Source organism: Buteo buteo, chromosome 11, assembly GCF_964188355.1.
Source record: "Buteo buteo chromosome 11, bButBut1.hap1.1, whole genome shotgun sequence".
In the NCBI taxonomy this organism is placed as follows: domain Eukaryota; kingdom Metazoa; phylum Chordata; class Aves; order Accipitriformes; family Accipitridae; genus Buteo; species Buteo buteo.
Window position 1 is genome coordinate 36,960,816 of NC_134181.1, and position 27,400 is coordinate 36,988,215.

Genomic DNA, 27,400 nt, shown 5'->3' on the forward strand with positions numbered 1-27,400 from the left:
AAAGAAAGAAGGCACTTAAGTGCAAGTCTTTAACCTGCAAGTGCTGTCTAGTGAAGAGCAGGGCGCAGGAGGTGAAGCTCAGGTGATGCTGCTACAGTGCTGCCAGCCAGGCTGCCCTTGGTGTCAGGGGAGCTTTGCTCAGTGAAGCATGGCAGGACAGAGAAAGATATGTAAATGTGAGTTTTCAGGTGCCAGCTTTTATTTTCTCTCTTTTATCAGCAGCAAATTAGTAATTGAGTGTCATGACTCTAGCATTAGTACAGAAACCTTCTTGTGGCAGCTGCGTTTCTCCCCCACTCCAAAAAAGGATTCTTTGACAAAGTCATTTGGTTGACTTTTCCTCTTAATCAGTGTGCTCCACTATCACAGTTCAAGTACTCTTTTTGTATGCTTTTGTAGGGCAGTTGTTTAACCAAGGAGGTCTCGACAGGACTTCATACAAAGCTTAGCACTTCCCTGTCCCACCCGGAGGAGATGAGGGCAGATGCTGCCATGTCTCTGTCTGCCCACCCACCATGCTTGAAGGCTGGTGCCCTCGTCTTGTTTTCATACTGAGTACAGCCTTTGGGAGACTGCTGCTCCAGAAATTGGAGCTAATGATACAGTCAGTGTTTTGTTACGCAACAGGTACTTTTGAACTGGACTTTCAGTAGAGGAATTGTTTTAGAAAGAGATAAAAACTGAACAGAAATTTGCCTGTGAATCTCCACTTTCGAGGCAGCGAGCAGCACGGAACAGGGAGAAGCTTATCTGCCCAACTCAGACTGGAAAAAAACCAACTCAAATTAAAAACCCACACAATAGAGAGGAGTGAACGAAGGCAGTTTCTTAATTAGCTAACTGATACTGTGCAGGATCACAGCATATGGCTGTCCTGGGGCTTATATGATGAGCAGAGCGTTTAATTCGTGCTAGTAAGGAGCTGTTAGGGTTCCTCCTGACAGTTCCTGATGTTTAGCTTGTAATATAAATAAATTATGCATAGATTTTAGCAGCAGAGACATAACCTAGTTACATGCAACCTTAATGCTTTACAATCAAATCTGAAGTATAAATTTAAAGTTGTGCACTTGCTTATTGCCTTCTGTCATTACTTAGGAATGAATCTAGGTCCCTTCTCCCTTGGCTGTCAGTGAAAGGAATCTACAAAAATGTCTGTCGCTGTGGTGGGATGAAGAGCAAGGCTGAAACAAAGCTCACTGCAGTTACTGTAATGGACATAGTTTGCTTTGGAAGGCATGTGAGCCGTGATCCTTTATTATATAAATACTGCCTCATTTTTGTATTTTTGAGATTCTTTTCATATTGCAGCAAGCATGTGCGATAAAGCAAGCAAAGCCCCTTAGCCTTTCCTCCAAGCAGAGACTGGAATAATTTGGAAGCTAAGTAGCTGCTGGGCATCATGGAATTCTTGTGTAGTGCATTTCTGCATCGTTTTGCATTACAGGAGAGCAAGCTAAGACCCTCCAGGTAGGTTGTGCAAGAGGTAACCAGTCAGTATTTTACTGAAAAGGCATTACGTGGTGTTTTGGATATAGAAAGCCACAGATAACAAAGGATGGACTTGACATCTGTACCTTGTTAAACTGTACTGATGGCTGTTAAGCCCCTGCTTATTGCAGGGAGCTCTTATAGACAGTGCTGACATGAATGTGAGACATGTGACAGTGTGCTTTGTACATCTCTTGCTCTATGCTAGTGTCGCTGGAGTACAGACTAGACTTGTGAAGTCCTTTTTCAGGGGTGGCCTTTGGTACGTCCTTTTTTGAGCATTTGGCCAACTAAACAAAACCAATCTATTTATTGAAATAGCTGGAAGGGTTTTACATGCAAGGCAACCAGGGCTGCTCTGCTGCTTCTCTCTTGGGTCTAGCTGGTAAGTGGAAGCTGAAGTGGAGCAGAAATCTCCAGTGGGATCTCCTGCCCAGATCTGATACACCTTTTCTCAGTTGAACAGCTGCTCCCTACCTAATGTCACCATCAGGAGAGCTCCCCTATCTTCCTGTTCATTTCATTTGGACTGTGGCTTCTTCTTATTTTCTTTACCATATTTGCTGCTTGAGTTCTGATTCTGCTATCTGCTGCCAAACTCCATTGTGTTGTACAGGGCTCTTTGACCAGTGCTGCCTGGATCAGGCTATCTTTGTGTTACAGGCAGATTCTTTCTTTTTCTCTCGTATTTTCAGAACAATGAACTTAATACCAATTAAACTTTCTGGTATTTCATGTGAACTGAAGTATGGAATTCATTCTATTTCTACATGAAATGATGGAATGATTTTAAAACGCTGTATATTCTTCCTTTGAGACATTTAGTACCTAGAAATACGCTCAGAAATAGAGTACATTTACTGCAACTGTTATTTATCAATCTCCTTTGGCTGACATCCAAATAAATATTTCTTAATAGTGAAGCAAAGTGTGGGTGTGGAAGGGCGTTTTCATAGCAAGGGTTCTGACTGCCAGAGTAGGTGGATAGAACAACTAATATATTTAAATTAGACTTGTGAGAACCTTGTAGGTTTTTTTATCAGCTGAAGTATATAAAACTCAGTGCCTAGACAATGAAGCCTCAGTGATGGTGTTAGTCAGGGTCTAGCAAGGTGTATGTACTGCCTGTCAGCTCTGCCACAGCATTGCCATAACTCAGCCCACTTGTGAAGTGCCACTCACTCAACCCACCAGGAAACCCAAATCATTTGTAGCAATATGACTTGTAATGATCTCGGGTATCCTTATCTTCTTCAACAGTGCTGAGATAAACTATATAGGAGCCAATGTTACGTTTTAGCCTGGCAATACCAAAATAGCTGTTAGAAGGTTGTTTACAATAGTAAAAAGTAGGATTCATTTGGGCAATGTGAGACTCCACAGTGTGCACAAAGAGGTTGTTGAAAAGAGCTCATCACTGTCTCAGCTTCAGCTCTCATCCATGCTTACTCCCGAGAGAGGTGGAAATGTTACTAGGAGGATATCTTAAAAATTTCCAGTTCAGCTTTCTTATTTATATAAAAAACTAAGTCTGCAACCTGTTGTCTTTGTTCCCAGCTGGGTCTCTAAACAAAGTGCTTTTTACACCTGCTGAACTGAAGCAGGATGGTAAGTGTTCAGTAATGCTCTAACTTCTGGCTTTCAGCTTTATCTGCAGCACTGTGGGATAACAACTGATGGGCCTTTCCAGCCAGGTGGCAGACACAGCAATAGTCTTGAAAATACTATTTTTAAAGTTCAGAGAAAAAATGTGTCTTTCTGATGCTTGTATTACTAGGTTTCTCTTTATCATTAAGAAAAAAAAACCCAAAAGCTCTCCACGTCTCTATCTTTCAAATTGTTAGAGAGAGCACAGTGGGGGCATTGCTACATGATTTGCATTGAAATAGTGCAAATTAAGTGCCATGCATTTAATTACTTTTAAATCTTTTCTCTTGAGGATAATTTTGGTGTGTGGCACAGATAGTAGGAGCAGCTCACCTATCCTAGAGGTGATGAATACCAACTTTGTTCTCCAGATGTAAATGTTACGTTCAGACTTGCATATTATTAAGAAGACTATTTGGTGATAATGATAACCTTATCTAAAGCATGAACAGATTTCTCAGCACATTCCCTGCCATTTTCTCAAGTCTTTAATACCAACAGACTGGATTCCTAGCCTGATGTGTTTCTATGCTGGTAGGTATTTACTTTTATTTAACATTTACTCAGTGCTCCTCTGTTTTGTTTTCCCAGGGAAAGCATATATTTGAACGTCCTTACAAATCCTCTTTCACTAGTCCTGTCTACAGTCTGGACTCCAAGAATTTGAGGAAGAATCCAGGTTGCTTCTTCCAGCTAAAGGCTGTGGATTTAAAATCTCTGGAATGAGATTTGTGCTTTACTATTTTACGTGAAATCAGTCATACAGTTTGTTTCCTTCTTATGTACTTTGAGTAACATGGACAGTAATTCCATATCTTGCTCCTAGAATTGCTCTTTTGAGTGTTGTATATATTTACAGTAAGGACACTGTGAAGCTTTCTATTACCCTTTGCAGTGTGATGTGAGAAAGATACTATTATTTTTAAAACACATTTTTCATTTAAGGGACTCTTGGAAAAGTATTGAAAAGCAGGGAAAGCAGCAGAGGCCTCTCTGGGAGTGAAGAGGCAAGGCAAGGGAAGCAGTCTGTACAGAACACGAGAGATGAATGGCAGGTATCATTCGTCACTTTTTTGTGTAAGAGTAGTTCAGGTAGTTCCTCCTCCCCATTCCCACCCTTTTGAACAAGCAGTCAACTTCATTCTCACTTGTAACAGGATTTTGCCCATTATCAGTGCCTCAAAAGCCCTGCAGAGTTCCTGTTTCAAGTTGTTCAAGCTTAAAAAGTGTCTTTGACTTCATCTCTAGAGGTTCTTGATATTAAACTGCCCCAGCAAGCAAGTCACCGAGGTAATGTGTTTAATTCCAAAATCTTTGGGCAGTGCCGGTTGTTGCATGGCAGCCTAGCTCCGAAGTAACAGAGTTAACAAGCACCTCAGCTAGGGTTTTGGCTTCCTTTTCTATTTGGTGTCTTGTATCAAACACTCCATCCACTGAAGAATTAATTTTCTTCTGATATAAAACAATGCTTGTCTCGTGTAGAAAAGTTTGGTGAAAAGCAAAACTCTCTACTTTATCCAAGTCTGGATGCCATAGGTTGCCTATCTACCTGTTGCATGAGTTTGGGAAGTTTTTGCCCTGGGTGAGGCTTTGCATTCCTTCTGTGAAGTGTCACCCTGTGTAAGGCGACTACAAATCCTCTGTTTACATCTGCTGGAATCTGTCGCCTGTTTGTTGATTTTCATCACTCTTGAAAGAAGGGTGTTTAGAAACTTTGCTTTGAAAGTTTCCTTTGGAACACGTTTTAGTTATGGCTTTCATTCCATAATGTGTAATAGATCTGTAAGATGCATCAAGAACAATTCTAGTGCAGATGTGAAATTGGAAGAGGTTTTTCATTACTCTAGTCAGTGGAGTGCGATACCAGGTTGGCTATTCCATTGCAGTTTCTGTCCTTTTTAATGACCAATACTAGCACTAGCTCTCTTGTCCATGGAATGGCTCTTGTCTCCACACTACAGTCCCTCCTGAAGCTCCAGGATGTGAATTTGCCTGATGACTACCAGGTGATGTTTTTCAAGGAGGTAGATAGTATAGAGTCTTAACACCCCGAGGCAGAAATGCAATCTGGTGTTTTCCTGGGTTGCAGGAGCTTTTGAAGGTTGCTCTGGATCATGGAAACCAACCCTGGCAGCACTTCTGGGATTGCCAGATGAGAACTTACTCAAAGCATACTGCCTGCATTTTCACCATGCCCGCCTTTGCTTTAGGGATGTTTGGTGTACTTGTGCATGTATCTCAAATGAAAATATTCCCATGGGAACTGGGAGATCTTCACTGCTTTTCGCAGTGTTGGAGCAGCAGAAAGAGCAGACTCTGAAGCAGGTGCTTAGTCTCCTGAGATCTGTCTTGCCTAGACTTCTGTGGAGAAGAATGTGAGCTAAGCTCTCCAGTAGGTCTGGGTTATAGTTACAGACAAGGAAATGGGGTTTGTTGTTCCATGTTAGATAAATCCTATGGGCTGCAGGAATCTCATTACCCAAGGAGGGAGGACTAGCAGAATCCCAAGAGTCTGGGGTATTTATAGAGCAGATGTTTCTGCATGAGATGCTCATAAGGATACATTTTTCTGATGTTTTAGTTACAACATTAAAACTGCAAAGTTTGATATCTGGTTAACTTATTCATAGCATTAATTAGCTATTAATTTGATCCTGCAGAGTTTTCATGCTTATTTATGTGTGATGTATGTGGGAATTTTTTCCTGAGGCATTAATTTTCAGTAAGTTTTTCTGTAGTCGAAGATACAGCAAGTGATATCAGCAAGCCACACTCTTACTGATGCACTTTTATAGTTTCTTTTTCAATTATAACCTTATCCACATCTACCTTAATATTAATCCTAATACAGATCAAGAAATAAGAAAGCAGGATACAAAATACTATGATGCTATTGATAACCATAGCAGTACAACAGATGTGCTACAAGTGTGGTAGCACAAATGGACCACAGAAAAACCTTTTACGACTGGGCCATGGGGCAAGAAAGGTGTGAAGAAATATTTTTTTTTCAAAATTTGATTGTTTTTTTTTTAAGTCTGCAAGTGTTCCTTATTTATTTTAGCTTTCTATTTCTATGATTTAATGAGGGAATAAGAAATGTGATGCACAGCTCCAGATAAGACCATTTTTAGTGTTTCTGTTACCCTCAAGCTTAGTAAGTAATGTTCCCCTTTAATGGATGTGCTTGGAGGTGGAGTTGCTATCATTTATTGCTAAAACTCCTGAAAGGTATCACAGAGAATTTGAATTCTAATTTCAGTTTCATAAAGACTTTAGATTAAAATTCACATTTGGGCTTTTGATACAAAAGGATTAGTGCAACTAGAGATGGAGAAACCGCATGTAGAATTCTCTCTTCCATATATCCTGTGGAATCATATTTTAATATCCACTTTACCTGCTTTGTATCAGCCATTGCTAGAGGTCAGGCTGTGTGTTAGGATTTGGGGAAAGGATTCATTTATCTGTGCATTTCATTTGTGTTCTTAATTGAAAGTTAATGTACTGTTACAGCAACCAGCTCACAATTAAGTGTCTTCAGATTTTGAGAGGTCTCTGAGAAAATGTGGGTTTTTTTCCTAGTCATCCAATTAACATACCAGCCTGCCTGGGTGATGGGGGGACATGGGAGGGGACCATGATTGATTTGTTAATTACTTGGAGATTGGCAGTCCCTCTAGTTAAAAAGAAAAATTGGCTGCACGATCCTGATGGCAGAAGGTGATGGTTGTGTCCTGAGCTTTTGAGAGCTAACCTTACACGCGTTTGTGGAGTTCAAAGACCCTGAAAGCTGAAAGGGTGGCTGTGGTGTTGTTGAAATTGGTGTGTTTCAGTGTTGAGAAAACTTTCCATATAGGTTTTGCCTGCGAGCACTATTAAGAATCATTTTGTCACTTCATTCCCGCACCCCCAAAAAAGAAAAAATAAAAATATAAGAGAAGGGGGAAAAAAAAAGGTAGCATTTGGATAATTGACTTGAATTTTATTTATTTATTGGGTAACAGCAGGTTGATGCTTATGCAAGGCTGGGCCTTCCATACGTAGTGTGCATGATTGCTGGACAAGTGAGGCTGTTCATAGCTCCCCTCTAACAATTTCTGCAGTCATTGATATGTGCAACTTCAACAACTCCAAGCAGCCTTTCACTGCTCTGTCTCACATCTTCTACCTGTGCCATTCTCTTCCTCAATGTTTTGAGAAATTTAAAGCCATATAAACATACTGACTGTCGTCTTTTACTTTTTAAATGTGACTGATCCAGGCTTTGTGCTGAACCTGCTGTACACAGTGTGAAAGGTGGGCTTTAAACGTCAAAATGTGGGATTTAAACTGGGTGGCAGTGACTTCCAGTCAGAAAGCTGGGAATATAGAACGTATTTGGAGAACCTTTGAGCAGTCAAGGAGACAGCAGTTGTATATGGTGACTCCCATCTGAACTTCTTTGGAGCAGATAAAGGCCAAAGAAAGTGAAGAAGAATTTTTCATAGAGATTGATTAAATAAAATATAGCTTATTCTATACCTGTTTTTAATCTTTTTCACTTTTCAGTTTCTGTGGCCATGAATACTGCTGAGCAGTCTTGTGATTTTATGTGCTTTTCTTAAGATGGTGATGAAAGTATTTTTCAGATTAAAAGTTCTGGCTTTGAAATTAAATTTTTGCTTTGTGTGTTGTTTGCTCTGAAAACTCCTGTCCAGTTTAAGGTATATCACTGGACTCACCAGCAACTCAGAAAAATGTGTTTTTATAGGCACCTCTGTGACTGTGTTCCCTTTTCGTTCAGATTCAGGGAGTTGCAGATGTGCATTGCCCATATTTTACTGAGTTTTAATAGGTTTGTCAGACTACTTTGCCTCCAAATTGTTCGTCCAAGGTAACGAGTTCTTAGTAATTGTAGTATAAATCGACACACCTTCAACTTTATGGTGAAGGTTAGAGGGCTAAATTTTCTTTTAAATATCTCCTGTTAGGAATGTAAGTTCAGACGGAGCAGAAGCACGCAGAAGACTAAGAGAGTGTGATGGCTTGGTGGATGCCCTCCTTCATGCTCTACAGTCTGCAGTTGGCAAGAAAGATACAGACAATAAGGTAAACTTGAGTATTAAACCTTAATGGATGTTTCTGTTAATTTAGGCTGAAGTGTTGCACTGGGATCTGACTTCTATTTGCTAGTATCAGAAGGGGATTATGCTTGCCTCAGAAAACATAGTAATTTTCTTTCTCACATTTCTGTCATGATATCCATGGTACTACTGATGGGGTATCAGCATGTTGCTGCTATGTTACCTTGTGTGGCTGATGAGGTGAGCAAAGGCAAGTGGTTTTGATAGGTGGGGAGAGTAGTCAATTATTATTGTCAGTGACATTATTGCTATTCTTCTGCATTGTTTAATTGACACTTACAAGTGCAATCTCCAAATCAGAATTGAGTCCCATTGTATTGTGCTTTGCACAATACCAGCAAAGGAATCAATTCTCATTTTAAAGACTTTATTCAGCACCATCTCTAAAAACTGTTGTGCTTAGACACTAAGGTATGTCTTCAGACCTGCAGCAGTTAGATTGTGTCTATTTTTTTAGGTGCAGATTTTATTAATCTGTTTTTGTTGTCATCTCATCCTATGGTGCTTAAAAGCATATTTATATACCTAAGGAAGATAATAAGTTTAACCTGTTTAAAAAAGAAAGAGCATACTATTGCTTTATGCCACCAATAAGGCTTGTAAAGCATTGTTATTTTATTCTTTTTGAGTCCTACCCTGTGATGGACTGTACAAGGGAATTACAAGGCCCTGTCACTTAGATAATTTTGGAAGTGGATTTTGTAACCACCTGGTGGTTTCCATTGCAACCTACAGAGCATTGCTCTTGTCAGAACCTGATGTGCTATGGATTAGCTATTACTACAGGATAACGTGTGTTCACCTTGAAATTCTCACAAGGCCTAGGTTTTGACCCAGAGAAAATTTAATAAAATGGGCCTCTTAGGGATTGTAAAGGTTGGAAGAATGAGAGAGAGGCTTGTATTAAAATAAGATCCTTCTGTGATCATTTTCCACTGTGTGTTTGATCTTTTGGTGAATTTTATTCTTTATGTAAGATCAGGTGGTATTTTTGATTAGAGAGTTTTCATTTTGAATGGGTACTATTTATGAAGCACTTCACTTCTGGAAGATTTTAGAACAAGAATGAACCTTAATTTAAGGAGTCTTGACTAAATCTTCCTTGAAAGCTACATTCTTTTCCTGGGGCAGGTGAGCTTTTTTTAAATTCCCCCAAACCCTCCATTGTATAATGTAATGGTTTGCAAATAAGAGGGTGCAATACTTGTTATAACATAAATTTCTCTGTAACAGTCTGTGGAGAACTGTGTGTGCATCATGCGGAACCTTTCCTATCACGTCCACAAAGAGGTCCCCGGAGCTGATAAGTACCAAGAGCTAGATGCCAGTCAGACTACAAGCATGGGAGGCTCTCAGAAGAAGAAGAAAGACGATGCTGGTTGTTTTGGTGGAAAAAAAGCTAAAGGTATGTGTTGCAGAGAGCTCAGAACTGGACATGGATTTGGGGGTAAATTTTGCTGTGTAGGCCTGCTCTTGCAAGCATGTTCATCATGCTGGTTTAGAACGGTGCAGTTTGTGGAGGTACGTGTTTGTAGTGTCGTGGCATGTGTTCATCTCCGTTGTTGCATTACTACTAGATATTTGGGAATTTTTTCCGTGATTGCTATAGTTTTGTTTGGCTTTTAAATAGGAGTGGTGCATGCTGACGGATGACACTGCTGTTGGACAAAGGGGGACGTGCTCTGCTTCTCCTCTACGTTGCTGTGTTCTTGCATCTGTCAAATCTACGCTAAGTCCACTTGCTTGGCTGTGTAGCATGTGTCACGGCCTCTGGACGCCAGGCCAGCATGCATTCATCCGAGTGCATGGTAGTCCTGTCTGTACGTCTTCTATGCCTCCAGTCTCTCACATTTGAAAACAAACTAAAAGCCTACCCTTCCACTCACAAGCAACACATACAACCTCCCAATTCTGTCACTCTTTCAGTAATTTAAATTGCAAACATGATTTTGTAGCTTTTAATTGTCAGTCACTTGTAGACCTGTTCTCTCCTCTGGGGCATGAGTGTTGCAAATGAGTTTCATTACAAGAGAGGATTAATAGTCTCAGTAACCCCCTTCCATCTTTCCTTTAGAAAGAGACACTCAAATTATATCCGTTTTCTTTGTTGTTTTAGAGAAATGACTATTCTAGACTGAATTCTGAGATAATTAACTCAATTTTCTGTCTAGGCTCCGTTCTCCTCATTCATGTGTACCCACATCCTGGCTTACTATTTATAGCCAGGTCTAAGGAAGGTTTTGGTCCTGAAGAGCCCATACGGAATTGTTTGAACTTGATGGACTGTGTGCTGCATGTTACTCTTCCTTTGATCTGACCTGTACATGTTATTAAAATGTTACATGTTTCCAGATGTGCCAGGGAGGTCATCACAGTGTGAACTTGCTTTTGCAGACTAGTCTGTCATCAACTAGATTTAAACTGTGTTTAAAAAAAAAAGATACAAAATCGATGGGAATCTTTTAATGACTGGGGGGAAAGCTCAAGAAAGAATTTCACCTGCTTGGCCAGCCTGTTCCCACAGTGAATGACTAAAACACTAAAGTGTGATATCCTTTGGAAACCTTGAACATGTGCTGACTCGAGCCTGTTTCCTGCCACTTGCAGTCTCTGTTGTTTTGCTGCTTGAGAGCAACACAGTCAGTGAAAGCATTTTTAGACATAAAAGCTATGAGTGTGCACTGTGGGAGGAGGGGAGCGTGCTGATTGAGAACTGTCATCATCCTCTTGATGACAGTGAAAAGAGAGCGCTCTCAGGTGGCTGTCCTTTGTCAAGTGTCTGCCGGTTTCCTCTGGGGCTGACCTATATATGCCTTCTGTGTACACCCTGATAGTTTCTGTTTATCAGCCAAAGCATCTGATCATGTCTTTTTGGACAAATTGGTTTCAAAATCATCTGACACGGAGGACGAACCTGCAGATTTCAGTGAGCAGTGCAGACACTCAGTGACAGCTGGGGTTTGGCTCTGTGTGTTCAGCAGGGAATGACAATTTCCGAAGTGTATTTTAACGTACTTTTTTTCCCCCTTTTTGCAGTGCTCCTTTTAAAGTTTGCTGTTCTCTAGAGGGAAATCAACTGGTAATAATGCTGAGCTCGCAGCTGGTAGTATGTAGATCAGAAGGATAGAGGGGGACAGGCAACCGTTGTGTTTAAAAAATAAAAATCCATTAATAGATGTGCTTTTAAAATAGTAAAGAGAAGCTTCCTTTTCTCACTACTAAATTTATGTGAATACCTTGTTTGAACCTGCCTTAATTTTCTCAGTCTAGGACTTCAAAATAGATCAGTTCTCTCCCCCTCTTGTTCACTTAATCTTGCAGTGTTTCCATGTTTATTTTATTTTATTTCATGGTCATTGATCATAGCATTTCAAACACCTCTGCAAAGGGCTAGTCATCCTTCTGTCCCCTCAATTCTGTAAGCACCTTTTTCATCTAATGAAAAGAGGAAGAAAAAAAAAAAAAAGCTGTGCAGAGAAAGATTGGTTTTTTTCAGCAGGAAGAAAAGGGAGAAAGTGGCATATCTTGTTTTGGTTTGGTTTTTTAATTGATGAAAGTTCTGTAGTATTCTTGTAATACTCAGGTTTTGAACCTATTCTGTGAAATTCTGCCTCTTTGTGACTGTTCCTTTGTGTTTTCTTCCTTCCTGTAAATTTTTATTTTTCTTTTGCTGCTTTTCTGGTAATTAGAGGAGTGGTTCAATCAAGGTGAGTCTTTGCAATACTTTCTTTTCATCATCGCCATAATATGCTTTGTTCAGCTTTTACATGCAAGGCTAAGAGCTGAGATCAAGGTCTTGCTCATTCACCTTCTCCTCTGCTCCCCCAGTGCATCCCTCCTGTTCATTTCAGTAGGCATGGAAATCCTCTAATTGAGTGAGCATTTGTAGTTTGCTCTTCCCACACTGAGAATAGAAAAGACAAGGTTTTATTCGTTCCTGGTGTAAGTGCAGTAAGGGAATTGATTTGCAACTGGCCTTATAACCCTATGAGAGAGGGAGGGAACACCTGTGTGCGAGTTGCCTCACAACCCTGTCATGTCAAAGTACAGCTTTGCTAGTTGGTCTGCGTAGCAGTAGCCATGAAGACTCAGGAGCTTGGGTGTGTGTTCTCAGGGATCCTTGGTATTTTGTCTGCTTGGGCACGCATGCCTGGGCTGCTGCGTGTTTATTACTGGCACTCAGACTAGCTAGATGAAGCTACCCCCAGTAAATGCCTCGGGGGCTATGCCCTTTAGTTTCTCATCCTAGCACGATAAGTAAAATTGCAATTGGAATACACAAGAGTGAGGCTAAAGTTTGCCTCTCTCCCTTCTAGGCTGGGGAGTTGTTAGGCTGTGAGTGCCCTGGAGACTTCCACTGTGTTACTGAGACTGATTCAGGGGTAAAGGGTGACACTTGCTTCAGATCAGTGATTTCTAGAGGGTTGAGCCAAAGCAGAAATGTTGGAAGGAGAAAAAAACAAACAAACAAAAAAAAAACCCAAACACCAAAAAAACCCAACCCAATGATCCTAATTGCTCCACCCAGTAAATGATGCTCAGTAGTGTTCTGTGAGATGCTGCTTTCAGACTATGACTGGTGAGTCTGTGGAGGATGGACATGTTGGCAAGACAGAGCTCAGCCCTTGCTTTCTGTCACTCCACTGCAGTCTGGTTCAGTGGGTGTATTAACAAGCACAATATTGACTGTTGGGGGTGGAGGGGTAGGCAAGGGGAGGTTGTTGTGAAGAATCTCTTTCCCTTCAACTTTTTTTATTTTAACTAGAAGGAAAGCGTTTGGGAATTAATCCTTCAGAAAAAATGGTCTAGCTGAATAGCTGTTTTGATTATCCAGTAAAGCAAAACGACATTTGAAGAAGATCAACAACAACATTAGTGGTTAATAATGCTGGGTCACACTTCAAAGTCCGTACTGAGTTTCTGACAGATTGAAAATGCCAAAGGTCATGTTTTCATTGTTTCTTACATAATGAAAAGTAGTGGGGGGAGAGGGAAAGAATTTTAATCCCACTGTTTCAGAGACTGTAAATTGCATCTTGCACAAGCAAGTCTCATGTCAGGCCGTTTTCCCAAACCAGAGTGCTGTGCCAATTCCTATAGCCAGGTCTCATAAAACAGACCTTTCAGCAGGCATGTTCAAAGCTGTCTGTCTCTTGGCAAAGTTTGGAGCCATGCTTCTGATCCAACAGCATCGTCTCTTCTCCGGCATACCTCGGGCTGGAAAACTTGGAGAGCAGGGAGATGCACAGAAGGGCAGAAATTGAGATGTACAAAAACAGGGTATTAAACTTCTTTTCTACTGCTAGTGTGGTCATTTCAGTATCCCTGTGCACTAGCATTACTGACAGGCTTGAGTGACAGAGGGAGGTGTTCAGAGGTACAGAAGCTGGCAGTGAAGCTGGTTTTCTCTGATATCGATCAGGCCAGGGAATGGCTGAGAGGTTTGTAATTGGTAGGCTCCTGAACCTCCTAAATTTGGTCACCTTTTTAGAAACTGCAAACCAGTATTTGTGGGTCCTATAAAAATAAAATGGGAAAAATACCAGCTGGGCTGCAGATTGAAACCTTTGCCATCTAGATGGATTTCTTTTGGAGTCTCCTTACAGCTTTGTCACCTTCTCTCTATAGGAAAGCCCTGGAAAATGTAGGTGCTTCAGGTATTTCTGAATCTGGCCCTTGCTCAACTTGATTAAGCAAGTAATTTGTAGAGTTGAACTCCCCTTGGTCAGAGCTCTGTGCTCTGAATTGCTTCCATTAGTAAACAGCTGGCAGCTTCTGGTTTGAACAGATGTGGTTTTGCCACTGAGGTGGGTTAGTTTCTCAGAGGGCTGAGAGACAAACTAGCAAAGGCTTCATAGAAGATGGCTGGTATTTGCAGTCTGGCCCAGAAATTGGGAGACAGTGACTGAAAATCACAGAGCACGGGTGGGGTGTGCTATCTTAATGAAAGATGGTTTAGTAAACAGGCAGCTGCATCTCCATTGCCAGCTCAAAAGATGTAGCAGCCAACACTGCTCTCCTGGCCAATCTCTTCCTTAAAAAGTTGTGCCCAAATACATACTGCTTACTAAACCTTGCACTAGAAAGAAGGGAACTCTTACTGTGCCATCTCAAACCCCAACCTTTAAATTATAGAGAGAACTTCTGAAATGAGTAGTCGTGTTGAATGAGGTCTGGCTCTTGGAGTAAATGTTCTGAGGTTTAAACTAGCTAATATCGGAGACATGAAATTCGGGGTCATGTGAAAAAACAGTTTGTCCTACTTGTAGATAAGAGTCACATTTATCGGACTGCCTTAAGTCTGTAATCTTTCCTAAACACTGACTGACTTCCTTCAATGACTTTTTTTTTTTTTTTTCCTCCCTCTGCCCTGCTTTTTCCTGTCAATGCTCTAAGGGTCAACAAGGGTTTGCAGCCAGTGACTGGGTTCAGCTGCCATTATGAAATGCAATGTCCTTTGGTGATGCGCAGCATTTTTTCTTTCTGGTATTTGGTTCCCCAAGCAACATGTTTCTTGTTCTTTCATGGAGCAAAAACTTGAGGGAGGGCTGTAAAGTGCAGCTAATTCCTGTCCCTTCCTTTAGAAAAGATACCTTTTAAAGGAGTGGCATGGTATCTGGCTGCATAACCTTTTGGCAGCTTAGGCTTTTTCATACCTTAGTTAAGCAAATTACTTCAGATGAACAGACCTTCTAGATGCATGTTTTGTTTTGCACAGTAGTTAAAGTTGGCTGGTATTCTGTGTTGGCATTTCAAAACAAAAGTGTGTGATATTTCCAAGGAAGGGAGGGGTTGGAATACTACCTTAAGGTTGTTGGTGTTTTTTTTTTTCCTCTTGATGTTATTTCTAAACATTCATATTGGTATTTAAAAGCTCTATTTCTTTTCTATATAGTACTGCATATGTTTATGCTTTTGTCAAGAGAAAAGGTAGAGCCCATTGAATTCACTGTGCAGAAGCTGTACCGGCTCCCTGCTATAACAGGGCAGGTATTGGCCTTTCCCATTTTGTGACCTATTCCCAGTCAAGAGTCAGACTAATCTCCATGTTACATTTTCAAGGACCATTTTCCTGTTTGCTTTTAAGAATCCTGACTGGTGGAGCTTTCAGCCCTTCCTGTAAATCTCCACTAACAGCCTGGTAAAGTCCCTGTTCAGAAGCCACCTCTAGCAGCTTAAATTTTGTTGTTCTGAATTCATCCCATCGCAGCTGCCTTCCCTGCTCTTGAGGGAGAGGGACTAAATAACTTAATTCCCTGCCCACCCCCCCCCAATAATTTGGGAAAGCTAAATTGTACACTGCTGTCCTCAGAAGCCATGCAGATTGCTGTCCTTCCTTCCAAATCTCTCTCTCTCTGCTGTCAGTAACTCTCTGATGGCAAGGTGCCTGCTTATCCCACAGCATCCAAGTGGGCTTTCCCAAGGCAGTGTGTCTCCTTGGGGGGAGAAGAGGGAATGAAAATTAACCCTTTCCTCCCCAGCTGTTTACATAACCTTGAATTCCCAACCTAACTAAAACAAAAGTCCGGGTTTTATTCTGCTTTCTATGAAGGATTGTATAAATTAAAGCTGATGCAGTGGTTTGAAACTGTCTCTTAGTGGAAGTATGGAATTATTTCCATTACTTTCTAATAAATAGTCAAAATGGCACTTTATTGATTGAAGGGCAATTCAAGGTTAAGTTGTCACCTGCTGTCTGTACAATATATTAAATCTAGGCCTTCCTGCCTGATAGTCACAATGAGAATAGAGGCTGCAAAGCAAGCCTGTTGTTTTTTGCTCTGCTGCTCAGTTTCTGCTTCAGCTAAGCTTCAGGTCAAAACTCCTCTGTGAAAAAACCTGAGTAAATACTGGGCTTCTGAGGGAGGGGCATAGCTTTGCCAGGAAGGGAAATGGCACAGTTTTCCAAGATCTTAAGCACTCTTAAGACCCACTGAAATGCTAGTGCTAAGCATGTTTGTGGATTAACCTGAAGGTAGCAAGGATTTTTGTCCCTAAATTGCTCATGCTAAAACCACAGCTGTGCAGCTGGATTGCAAGTCAGATATGTACAAATATAGGTAATAGTCTGTGATTTATATTCTTAGTCTGTATCTTCTCTCATCTTGTAGATGCACATGATAGTAACTTACCTGTCAGTATGCTGACAGTCTTTTCCATCTGTTGTCTTATTTTTTTGCACAGGAAAGAAGAATGGAGATTTGGACAGGAATTTTGATACACTTGATTTGCCTAAGCGATCTGAAGCAGCAAAAGGTAATGCTAATGTTTGTGCTTTTGGAAATAACAGGTAGCCTGGGAGCTGGAGGCTCTTAAAGGGACTTGAGACGCAAGCATATCGGGCTGATCTTTCTTTTGTATTCAGTTAATTGAAATAATGGATGTGTCAGTGCTTGTTGTTATCTAGTATTCAATGCTGGATATAACCAGCTTTTATATAAAGCTGCTGAATTGGTGGAATCTTGTGGAAGCCCATCTGATTTGGTGTTAGGCGATTGTAACTCCATAGAGGGGTGGGTGCATGCTTTCTTCCTTTACAACTCCATTTGCAAATCATCTGCTCTAGATATGAATGTAAGGAGTTATGAAATGCATTAGGTGAGTGTACTTATCGCTAACCTTTTCCCTTCCCTGGCATCTCTGTAGTTCTTCAGTGTTCCGATGCATTGGAGAGTGACGGCAGGGAATGAGTTCAGTTTTTTTGTCTTTACTGGTAGTCTTCTCCTGAATACGGTATTCCTCCCTGTCTGTAGCGAGTAGTACTTGTAGTTTTCCAAAGTCGGGAGGTTCACAGAAAAATTCTTCTGCATTGTGCTTTTGTATTTCAGCTCTGGCAGAGGTGAAATCTTTCACAAACAATCTGCATTCTCTTCCTGCATGCGTGGTACTCCTTTTAATTGGAAATTAGCAGACGATTTGGGATCTCATCAGACTTCTTACCGCATTGGACGGTGTTCTGAGAGTTGCGCAAGTTTTCATTTGAAGTGCGTGCAATGTCATTGCAAAGATTCAGCCATTGTCATGGCAACTGCTGCGGTGCCCCCTGTCAACCTAGCCTTGCAGGAAAAGGTCTCCCATAGCACCCTCACCTTAATGATCTGTGAATACCCAGAACTACCTGAGTATTCTTCAGAAGGAAAATCTTAAACTCTTCCTGCATCACTTGTACAATTTCGAAGAGTATGAAGAACAGCATGTCTCAATGGAGGGATCCCTGGACTTGGGATACCTGAATTATGCTACTTGGGTGACCTTCATCAAATCAACTAATTTGTGCTTCAGTTTCCTTACTGTTAACTGGGGGCAGCAACAGAGGCCATATCTAACATCCTTAGAGATGTACTGATAGTCAGTAATGGTATAATAATTATACATGTAAAGTGCTGCACTCTCACTTAAATTCATGGGCAGTAAACCTCTGATTGATGATATGCAAACTAATCCTAATATATAGATGGATTTAATCTATTTACAGACACCCTTTACAATAGGTACAGTTTCTAGGCTAATGTCTAAACACAAAATTTCATTTGGTGCATTATTGCACAAGATATTAATGCACCTCTTAGAAGGTGCAATGTCATCCTATTGAGAGAGCTGCAGGAAACTTCTAACCAACCTTTACATTAATGCCATCAGTTCAGGTTTAGGTGTTGATTACATTGCAGAGCATGGAGACATCTTAAGGATGCAGAAAAAGGAAGGAACACAAAATATACCAAGGACTTCAGCACTTTCATTCCTTTCTGAATTGGAATGTAAGTGCCACTAAAGGAAAGAGATGGAAATCAAGGATTTCTGCAAAGAAATGGATCTTGCATAACTTTCTTTAAAATAAGTTAAAAATCTTTCATGTGGCTCTGTTAATGGTAGAAGTGTTGTGGCATATCTGATGGGAGACATATCTGTCTTTCTGAGCCTACGCAGTTCTTTATTATATTCAATTGCTAGAAATCACACACTCTTGAAGAGGTTTTGTTTGATAATTTCGAGATTAGAATAGATTTTAGTCTGACTACATATCTCATGCTAGATTAGGTCAGGAGATTAATGCCACAGAATTTTGAAAGAAGCCCTTTGACATGGAAAAAGGCATGAGAAACTATTCACTTGTGTGCTAAGAGTAAAAAATAAATTCAGTGATGTGTTTTTGTTCACTAGTAGTTTCCTGCTAAGCATCTAGTTTACATGAGAGTTCCTGGATATTAAAGGTTCTAACAAGATTGCTAGGACTTTGAATTGTTTGGTAAGATAAGAAAAATAAAATTGCGGTTTTAAAGCCCTTAAAAGCTCTGGTCAGATCTATGCCATAGAGTATAATTGGTTCTGATGACATCAGCTCTCAGCTGAAGCAGAACCTCGTTACTAAGATTGAAAAATCACGCAAGTTTTAATGATCAAAAGCACTCAGTTTGAGTGACACAATGAAGTGCTATTTCAAAAATCAACAATTATAGATTAATCTCTTTCATGTATTATTAAAGCCATATTAAAGTGAGTTTTCAGCTGGAATCTTTGTGGGCAAATGAAACTGCAGTAATAAGATTTGTTCGTGCAATGCAGCGAACGAACATTGCAGTAGTTAACAAATACTGGGATGCAGTGTTGTTAAGTTTCCTGTAATCTTACAGGCAACATCTACGGTGCTTATCTGGTGGATCTAAAGATGAGGTTTCAAGAACCTGACATCACAGTTTCCCTATAAAATATTCTTGGGTATGATCACTGAGTTTAATTGATAGCATGCTTACGGTTGCTTGTAAAACTGCGAACTAGAAGCAGTGAACTAGTTAAAACCTATTTTCTATCATCTCTGGAAACTTCGCTTGGTCTCCAAATAACTTTAATTGCAGGAATCTGCCTATCCTGTAGCCGAACATCATAAACCCAGAACCTTCTGTAGTTTCTAGTTGGGGGGAGGGTGTGGGAGAGTGTCTGTGTGGGAAGCAGAGGTTTTCTCAGTCTTGTTCAAGAGAGCTTAGGAACACGTTCATATCCTCAACAGTCCAAAGGGTCTTGTGAATTATTACCTAGTTTAAATGCGGGGGGGGTGGGGGGGTGGGGAGTGGGGTGGGGGGGGTGATTCTGGAATTTGTGTGTTCTGAAGAGGAATGGATGAATGAAGGCAATTCTTTTTTTCAAAGTGATGAACTAAAGCCTCCTTTTCTTCTGATTGCTCTTGGTTTTTTAATGGAAATCAGATTTTGCTGCAGCACAGCATTTGAGCAGCCCTGAAACCATTTCTAAGCCTTTAATAATTCTATGTGCTAGGCATTCTGGAAGGGGAAAGCTTCCAGTTCAGGGTTGTTATCTGTGGTAAACTGGATAATGTCAGATGGGAGAACTTGCAGTGCTTTCAGAAGCTGTCTCATCTGATATTAAAAAATAAATATATGTGCTCTGGCAGTGTCCAGCGTACTGCTGTCCTCATGAGGAAAGATTGTGGAAGAGAAGCTTCTTGTTTCTTTTTTGTTGAAAGGAGCATATTTTTTTTCTGACAGTCAAAGAGGGAGAGAGAGGATGATACATTTTGGGGGGAAGTAATAAGAGCTTGCATAGAGCTATATAAGAGGACAGCACTGACAAGAAATTATGAATGCTGTCCTCAGGACCTTGCTAAATTTAGTACTTTCAAAAATTGCTGCTTCGGGGGTGGGGGGCTAGGGGTAAGTCTTGCTGAAATCCCTTCCCCAATATAAAGTAGGTCACTGATAGTGGGGTTGGCTGTCTCCTCTGCAGCATGTTCTTTTCTGCACTACCACAGTGTAAATGCTGATTCCTCCTGTGTACACGTTAAATATATAGCATGGTACAGTTCCTTTGCTTTGTTCACAGAGTCCTTATTTCTGAGCAGGAATAGTGACAGGAGGCTCGTGCATTGGGGGAAAGATAGGATTAATCATATCTGTGCAGTGGAAAGCAGTGTCTCAGATGGCAGACCGTGCAATAAGGTTTTCTGAAAAGAATTAGCATTGATATGTGTCAGCCCTCTGAAGATGTTATAAAAGTTGTAACATTTAATCCTCCTGATGTGAAGGTGTTGGATTGTCCACCTCTGTTCATCAGTGCTGCAACATGGGAGGGGAAAGTCCAGAAGAGCAAAACAGCTTTTTATATGGAATCAGCGGGTCATCCCTAATTAAATCCAGACCTCTGTGCTATTTGGTTTAAACAAATCTTGTGGCTTCTTGTTGATGCACACTTACATTTAATGGCATAAAAGTAGGTGCTCTAAGGTGCTTTGGGTGTTGAAGTTCAGCTATGATTTCAGTTTATCTCATTAGGGAGTTGAAAGTCTTCAGCCATCAGATGTGCAGGTACATTTCAGCCTGGTGGATGAGCTAACTCATTCTCTCCCTTAAATCAGTTATTAAAGTGGTTATTAATTTATCTTTTCCACTTTGATTATTTAAGCTTACTTCTATTTTAATGGGAACATAAGTTCAGGAGAGAATTGAGCAGAAATACTGAACTAGTGCTAAAGCTGCTTATAGTTGAACGTGTCTTTTGTTGCAGTAGGGACCTCACAGAAAAGCTGAATTTATTTGAAAGCTCAGCTTTGTGTGTACACTTAGCCTGGTCAGCAGCCTATGTAGGTAGGGAATGAGATTTTGGGTGAACTTGTCAGCAGGTGAATTTCTTCTTTCTCTATTATCTGAAATCCCCAGTTGCTTTCCATGTAGCCTGATGATGATGATAGATTTTTCTGTTCCAGAAGGTGAGTGTTTAAATTCACTTATAAATCTTTGTGTTACTGCTTCAGGAAATTAGACTTCCTGGCACTGTCAGGGTAATGACTTTAACTTAGTAGATTACAAAAATGCTGGCAATTTGTCTTCAGCTAAAGGCAACATGTAGTGGGGGGAGAGAGAAACTTCACTGAAGCCTTACTCTGACTTTAGGTTTGTAATTAAGATTAGCTGCTGTTCTCATTTCACTGCTGTTTTAATTTGCTTTCTTTAAATCTTTACAAGTTGACTCAAGCACTCACCTGCCCTTTCCAACTCCCTTCAATCATTAATTTTGATTGTTGTATTGTGAATAAGTGAGTAGAACTGATTGATTAATGGAATCATCCACACCTCTCCTGTGCCTGCTAGTGGATATTGACGGACTGGGAAGATCTCCTCTGTGAGAGCAAGTAACGTGTTCTTGTATTAATGTCTTTTAAGTATTTCATGCATGTTGTTCAGAATTCTATCAGAATTATTAAGTATCTCTTATTTCTGTTGCTTTACTAAGCAGAGTGTTCATTTTGGTCCCGTGTGTTTTTCATAATTTACAAAGCAGTGAAAGATATCTCATCCTTCTTCCAATGCTTTGAGTCAGAGAAAATTTATTGCCTTGAATAGGAAAATTCCCATATGGAGCCTGCCCTTGCCAAACTTTCTCCAGCCCGGTACCTGCAAATTCTCATTCTTCTTCCCAACATCTGCAAGGAATTCAGAGCAGGCACCTGTGGATTTTTCCTTTCTAGCATACACACTCTTTCCATAGCTGACTGCTAATTGTTCTGGAATACTCTGCTTTTATTGTCATAATCTTCTGCAATTCTTATGTTGAGCCACTTCTTTGTTTAAAGCGGAGTTGATACATGCCAGTGGGTTGCTTCCTGGCCTGCTGAGCTGTGCTCTACAGGTGGAAACTCTTTTATTTGTGATCTTTATGGACCTGTTAAATTTGATTATGTAGAATATAAATTGTAAGTTTAGGGCTAAACTGGAGGGTTTGAAAAATCATATGGGGAGATGCAGCTGGAATGTGAATTGGAGGTCCAGGAGTACTGTTATATCTTTTGTCTTGTTTCTGCCCTAACATACCTTCCAATGAAGAGAATGAGTCTGAAATAGCTTCATGTTGTTCTTAGCATGACAACTCAAGCAATTTGAACTAATACCAAGTGTATTATAGAACAATGATTATTTTCATTACAAGTAGACTGGCCTAAGCCTGTAAGAGTTGTAGCTGATATTGACACACTGTGACACCTTCTGTGTTTTAATGATGTGTGCATTTCTTGCATGAGTTGGATATGGAGAGGGTTTAATGGTTACTCAGCATGGATTTTAAATGGAGTGCAAAATTCTGTCACCAATAGTTAACTTGAATGAAACTTCCTTAAAACAGAAAATCATTCCCGTAGGAGTGTTGCTCTTTTTACAGAGGTTTGTTTGGTTTGTTGTTCAGGTTTTTTTACAGTTTACAGACAACACAAGTTCTCTGTACGCTCCAGATGAGGTGAGTAGTGATGGGTGGTGGTGACTTAACTGCAGAGAAGGTGTTTTTCTTTGATTTCTGTCTCAGTCCAAGTCCCAGTACCTACTCCAGAGTACCTAAAAGGAAACTTGCTGTAGGATTGTACCTGATTAGAAATGTTTTGCAGTTCTTGCTTGAGAAGTTTCATGCAGGCCAACAAGGCAGGAAAAGGAATGAGTAGAAGGGTCTGCCTTGCTTTTCAGGGACAGCCGACTTTGAATGCTGTTGAATAAACACTGCTTCATTGTCATTATGTTCCCTGTCACTAGCTATTCTCAGTTCTCGCTGCCTGTTGCCAGGATCAGTCATTTCTTTATGGTAGATTTGTGTCATACCCATGCAGAGCTGCTGGACTTCTTTGCTAAAGCAGTCCAAGTAGTTAGTGATTCACAGTCTTGTCTTGTGATAAACTCACCTTGCTGCACAGATGTTGCATAAAATAAATCATTAGCACAATTCTTAAGGGTTGTTCCTTCCTTGTTGCTTTTGTGCAGGTAGTAAGCCTTGACAGCTTGGCCTTTGAAGGATGTTGTCCATGAAACGACCTCTGTTTCCTTCTACATAACTCAGTGGCATAAGGTTTAAAAAAGCCAAAACAAACCCTGCCTGTTTTTAAGGGGTATTGAACTAGCTGAGCAGTTAAAGCAGCAGATTTTCCCCAGATAGTGTGTTTTACCTACAGGTACTCCTGGCGAGAGATTGTCGTGCAACGCGTTAAACAACAGCAACTAGACAAAGTCTTTTGGGCTTTTATCTTGGTGCATGCTGGTGGAACAGGACTTTGGCAAACATGTAAAGGGCACAGTTACACTTTTGTATTGCATTATATTGCTAGAATTTGGATTTAATAAAACAAAGTCCTCTGTTGTGTAGGAGTCAGCAAACCTTTGTAGGGGGAGGTAAGTTACGTCACTGAACATCACCGAGTGTCCAAGTTTCTCTAACGGTCTGCTTATGTTACTATTCATTTGTAGGCCAGATATGGTTTTCTTCAAGCGCTATACCCTTTTAGCTCTCTCTTAACATACAGGTGACTTAAGTGATGGTTGTAGTTGAGCAGTTACCTAGGTATGGCATTGTTTGTCAACCACTAGATATATTTGTTACCCACCAATGTACGCATGCATTTTCTTGAGGTGGAAGATGTGTGTCTGCCTTGACTGTAGTTTTACTGTCATCGTTCGTGGGTGTGGTCACTTGCATTCATGTAGACGTTTAATATTGTATATTCATCGTACTTATTTTTGCAGGATTATTCAAGAATCAATAAGGACTTGCCGTTCAACCTTGCGTTTCTCAAGTGTGTATGACCTTTCCAAATTCTGCCGCTAATTCTTTTCCCTTGTTAATACACTTCTATACTTCAACATTCTTACTTTGGAGACTGTGAGGAAACAAATATTTTTCTGGGAGAAATACTAATATGACTGAAACCCTATACAGCAACTGTGTACAGTAGTGCTGCTGAGACCCTCACAGCTCTGCTGTGTGGGGTTTAGTTATTCCACCAAATCATGTGAGAGGAATTTGAGACCATTACAGGACCAGCTCTTACTCTGGTGTCATCTGTCTGCTCAGGAATGTGAGGAATAGTTTTGGCTTTGCGTTCTGGTAATTGCTACCATGTTTGTCAAATCGTTGCACTCTCACTTCTGAGAATGCCTCAACATTGCAGCTCTGAGCTGTGCTTTCCAGTCCCTTGCTACGTCCATAGGGACATCCAGGCAAAAATTTTATTTACAGATGAGACAGGCTAGTTTCCTGGTAGAGGTGAAATGGCATCTGTGGAACAGAAAAGCTGTAGTAGGGGGAAACACAATGTTTGTGTGACTAGACTATCCTATAAATTGCCCAGTTAAGAGAGATTTACTTCTGTGTCAGGAAGATTTGAGCTAGGAACTTGAAGAGTTCTGCTACATGGAGGATATGTAACCAATGTAAACTGGAGAATAAATTTCAACTGTGATAGTTAAATGCCACTAACAACTCCCCACCCTCAGTATGGACACTTCATAGTGTGAATGTCTTTTTCAGTTTTAGGTTGTGTAGCTTTGAAGTTTAAGCTGAGGGAGTGATGGGAAACAACTGCTGGGAAGGGGGGGTAGGAGGAGCAATTGTAATGATAGGAGAATTTCATTCAGCTCTATATTTATTTATACAGAGTTGAGACTATGAAGCTCTTCATGAAATCATAAGATGGTTGTTCTTCTCCATCACTTCTTGGCTCTGCTACAATTTGATTGCCTGTAGAGCTCTTCTTTTTCCCTTTGTCTTTTACATCTGTCTTAACAGCTAGAGGTCACATGCAAGATGAGTTAGGAAGGCAGCTTGCTTTCTGAATTGTTTCATACTCTTCCATCTGAATGAGAAGAATTGGACTTACCTCTAAGGTACTCTGGTTATCCTGGAAATAGTGAATGAACATCCACAACTATTCCTCCTTTTTATCCTTCTCTTGTATTCTTGAATGTTCAGTCTTCCTCAGTGCATGGAGGAGAAAAGCTCACAGTTGGAGACAAGATTCTCCCTCTCCACCTTTAGGTCCTTTCACCTGTGGCTCTTACGGGACTATAACATAACTCCAGTAGTCAGCTTCCAGCTCCTTCTTGCCTGAGGCTGACACCCAAGAATATAGATCTATTCTAATAACTAGCAGTATCTTCAAAAGACAAGAATCCCAGGTGGTAAATTCCCTTTCCAACTTGATGGGAATTTGTGGCCAAGTTATAAATGCATAGAAAATGAGACTTATGCATGTGGTTATAACATCTTAAACTAGAACAGCCTATATATACTGGCATAATAAAATAGCCTATGAAAAACTAAACAGCAGGAACTCCACTCGAGCATGTGGTAATTACAGCAGCTACTGAGGAGATGGAGTGATCTGGAGCTTCAGCAAAAGACAGAGCTGGAAGTAAGAAAGTCTCATTTTCACATTCCAGCATTGCTACCGACTTGCTGAGCGGCCTTAGGCAACCTAATTGCATTCAGATGCCAGGGCTATAGTGAACTTGTTCATGAAGTGTCTGCTACTTCCACTGCCTTCACTAGAAAAATTACTGGTTTTTTCACTGCTGCTGTGATAACCAGTGCATATGGAGTGTACATGATACGTTTGTGAAAACAGCGAAATTCTGCCAAAGTATTGTGTATCACAACTGTTGCTAGCACCACAGTGATAGAAAAATTAAATAAAAACACAGTTTGTGTTAAAGGTGGATGGTAGTTGCTTGCCCCAATGGGATATTGTGTGAATGGACTGAGGAATTCATGTTGTAGAGAGTGTTTTGAAAATATGTAATACCATGAATTACTTTGTATTCTTGCTATGCATATTACACTTACTGTGTATTTTTATGGAGAAGTTCAGCTGTATTATTTATGATGCTCTGTATAGATAGGTATATACAGAAACCAATACATAACTCAAGACCTTGGCAAGTTTTACAGTCCAGCTACATTTACTTTAGTTATAGCAGTCTGTGCTCTCTGGCAATGCAGGACCTTAACCCTTTAACCACTGATGGAATTTTCATGTCCTTTATACTTGGCTAGCATATCTCATGATAAAATAGTTAATGTTGGAAAGTGATAGTTGTCAGTCATATTTTTTTCTTTTCACAGACTTCCCTGTGCTGTTTGCCCCACTTAAGAATGGTTAATACTCTTCTTTCCCCACCCTTCAGTTTGTGTGTATGTTTTTGCATGTCTCATTTAGCATTTCTATTCTACAAGCAATTCTAATTGTTACTATAAAATAGAGTGCCTGTTATTACAGAGCATAGTTCATTATACAGATGCTGCTCAAGGACTGTTTGGAAAATGATAATGTGCCAAGAAAGTCTGCCAGGAATAAAGCAGGAGTTGGTAGGGAGGTGCTTATCCCACATAACTGTAACTGCTTCAGTCTAAGGACTTGGTCACTGCAGTGAAAAACTCACTCCATCCATCCAATCACTGTTGCATAATGTCACATTTCTACTATGCCACTTACTCAGTTTCAGTTAAGAAACAACAATGAAAGTTCAGAGACTTTTCCCCACCTTTTAGCATAAGCATAAAAAATGAAATGATACTTTGAAGAAGTGTGTGAATCAGAAAGTTGTCCCGATTGCCTAGCCAGTATTACCATGAAGCACAAAGAAGAGGAACTTAGCTTCTGTCGGAATTTAGAGATGAAATTTCATGTCAAAATCAATTACAAAAACCTAGTTGCACAGAGTTACGGTTGTCTCTAGTGTCCATCAAAAGTACCGCAGCAAAGTTCTGCTGACAAAGCTACTTGACAAGTTAAGAGAACAGCAGAAAGTTTCAGAACAGCTGAGGCAGAAAAATGGTGTAATGTTGATTTAAATCCCTTGCCAGATTTCCAGAAATAGTGTGTGCATAAGTAAAGGAAGCAGTTATTGCTCCAGGTGAGTGTTATGAAGGCTGTGCCTTTAGGAGTAATAGGAGTGTGGATAGCTTTCTCAGAGGCCTACGTGACTCAGATGCTTTCAAAACTCAATGCTAGACAGACATCTCTCGAATCTAACTTAAAGCATCTGTCTGGAATACTCCGGCTGTCCCATCTGCTATTCTTTTGCCCACAAAAATGCAGGCTAGTGCCCTATAATTAAGAATTGGAACAGATTCCTCAGAGAGGTTTTGAAGGCTTCTCTATCACTGAAGGGTTTCAAGACCTGATTGGACAAAGGCATAAATAACTTGGTCTAAGCTCAGCATTGAGCCTGCTTTGAGCAGGAAGCTGGCCCAGGTGACCTCCCACGCTCTCTTTCAACCTAGTTGTTCTGTGTGACTCTTGTTAACTGATTACAAAGTCAGCCAATAAAATCAGTCTGAAAAAAACCAGCATATTTTTTGAGAGACAAGGTTTT

The 27,400-nt window shown here is 40.4% G+C and overlaps 1 protein-coding gene across 3 annotated transcripts in view; it reads left to right on the forward strand.

The window, feature by feature from the left end:
• ARVCF (ARVCF delta catenin family member) overlaps positions 1-27,400 on the forward strand; it is a 152,048-nt gene that overhangs the window by 93,306 nt on the left and 31,342 nt on the right. For all 3 annotated transcript variants that reach the window (XM_075041533.1, XM_075041535.1, XM_075041534.1), the window contains 3 exons: positions 8,112-8,229; positions 9,498-9,669; positions 16,449-16,520. In XM_075041533.1, the coding sequence (XP_074897634.1) occupies positions 8,112-8,229; positions 9,498-9,669; positions 16,449-16,520 (362 nt within the window). The remainder of the gene's footprint in view (positions 1-8,111; positions 8,230-9,497; positions 9,670-16,448; positions 16,521-27,400) is intronic.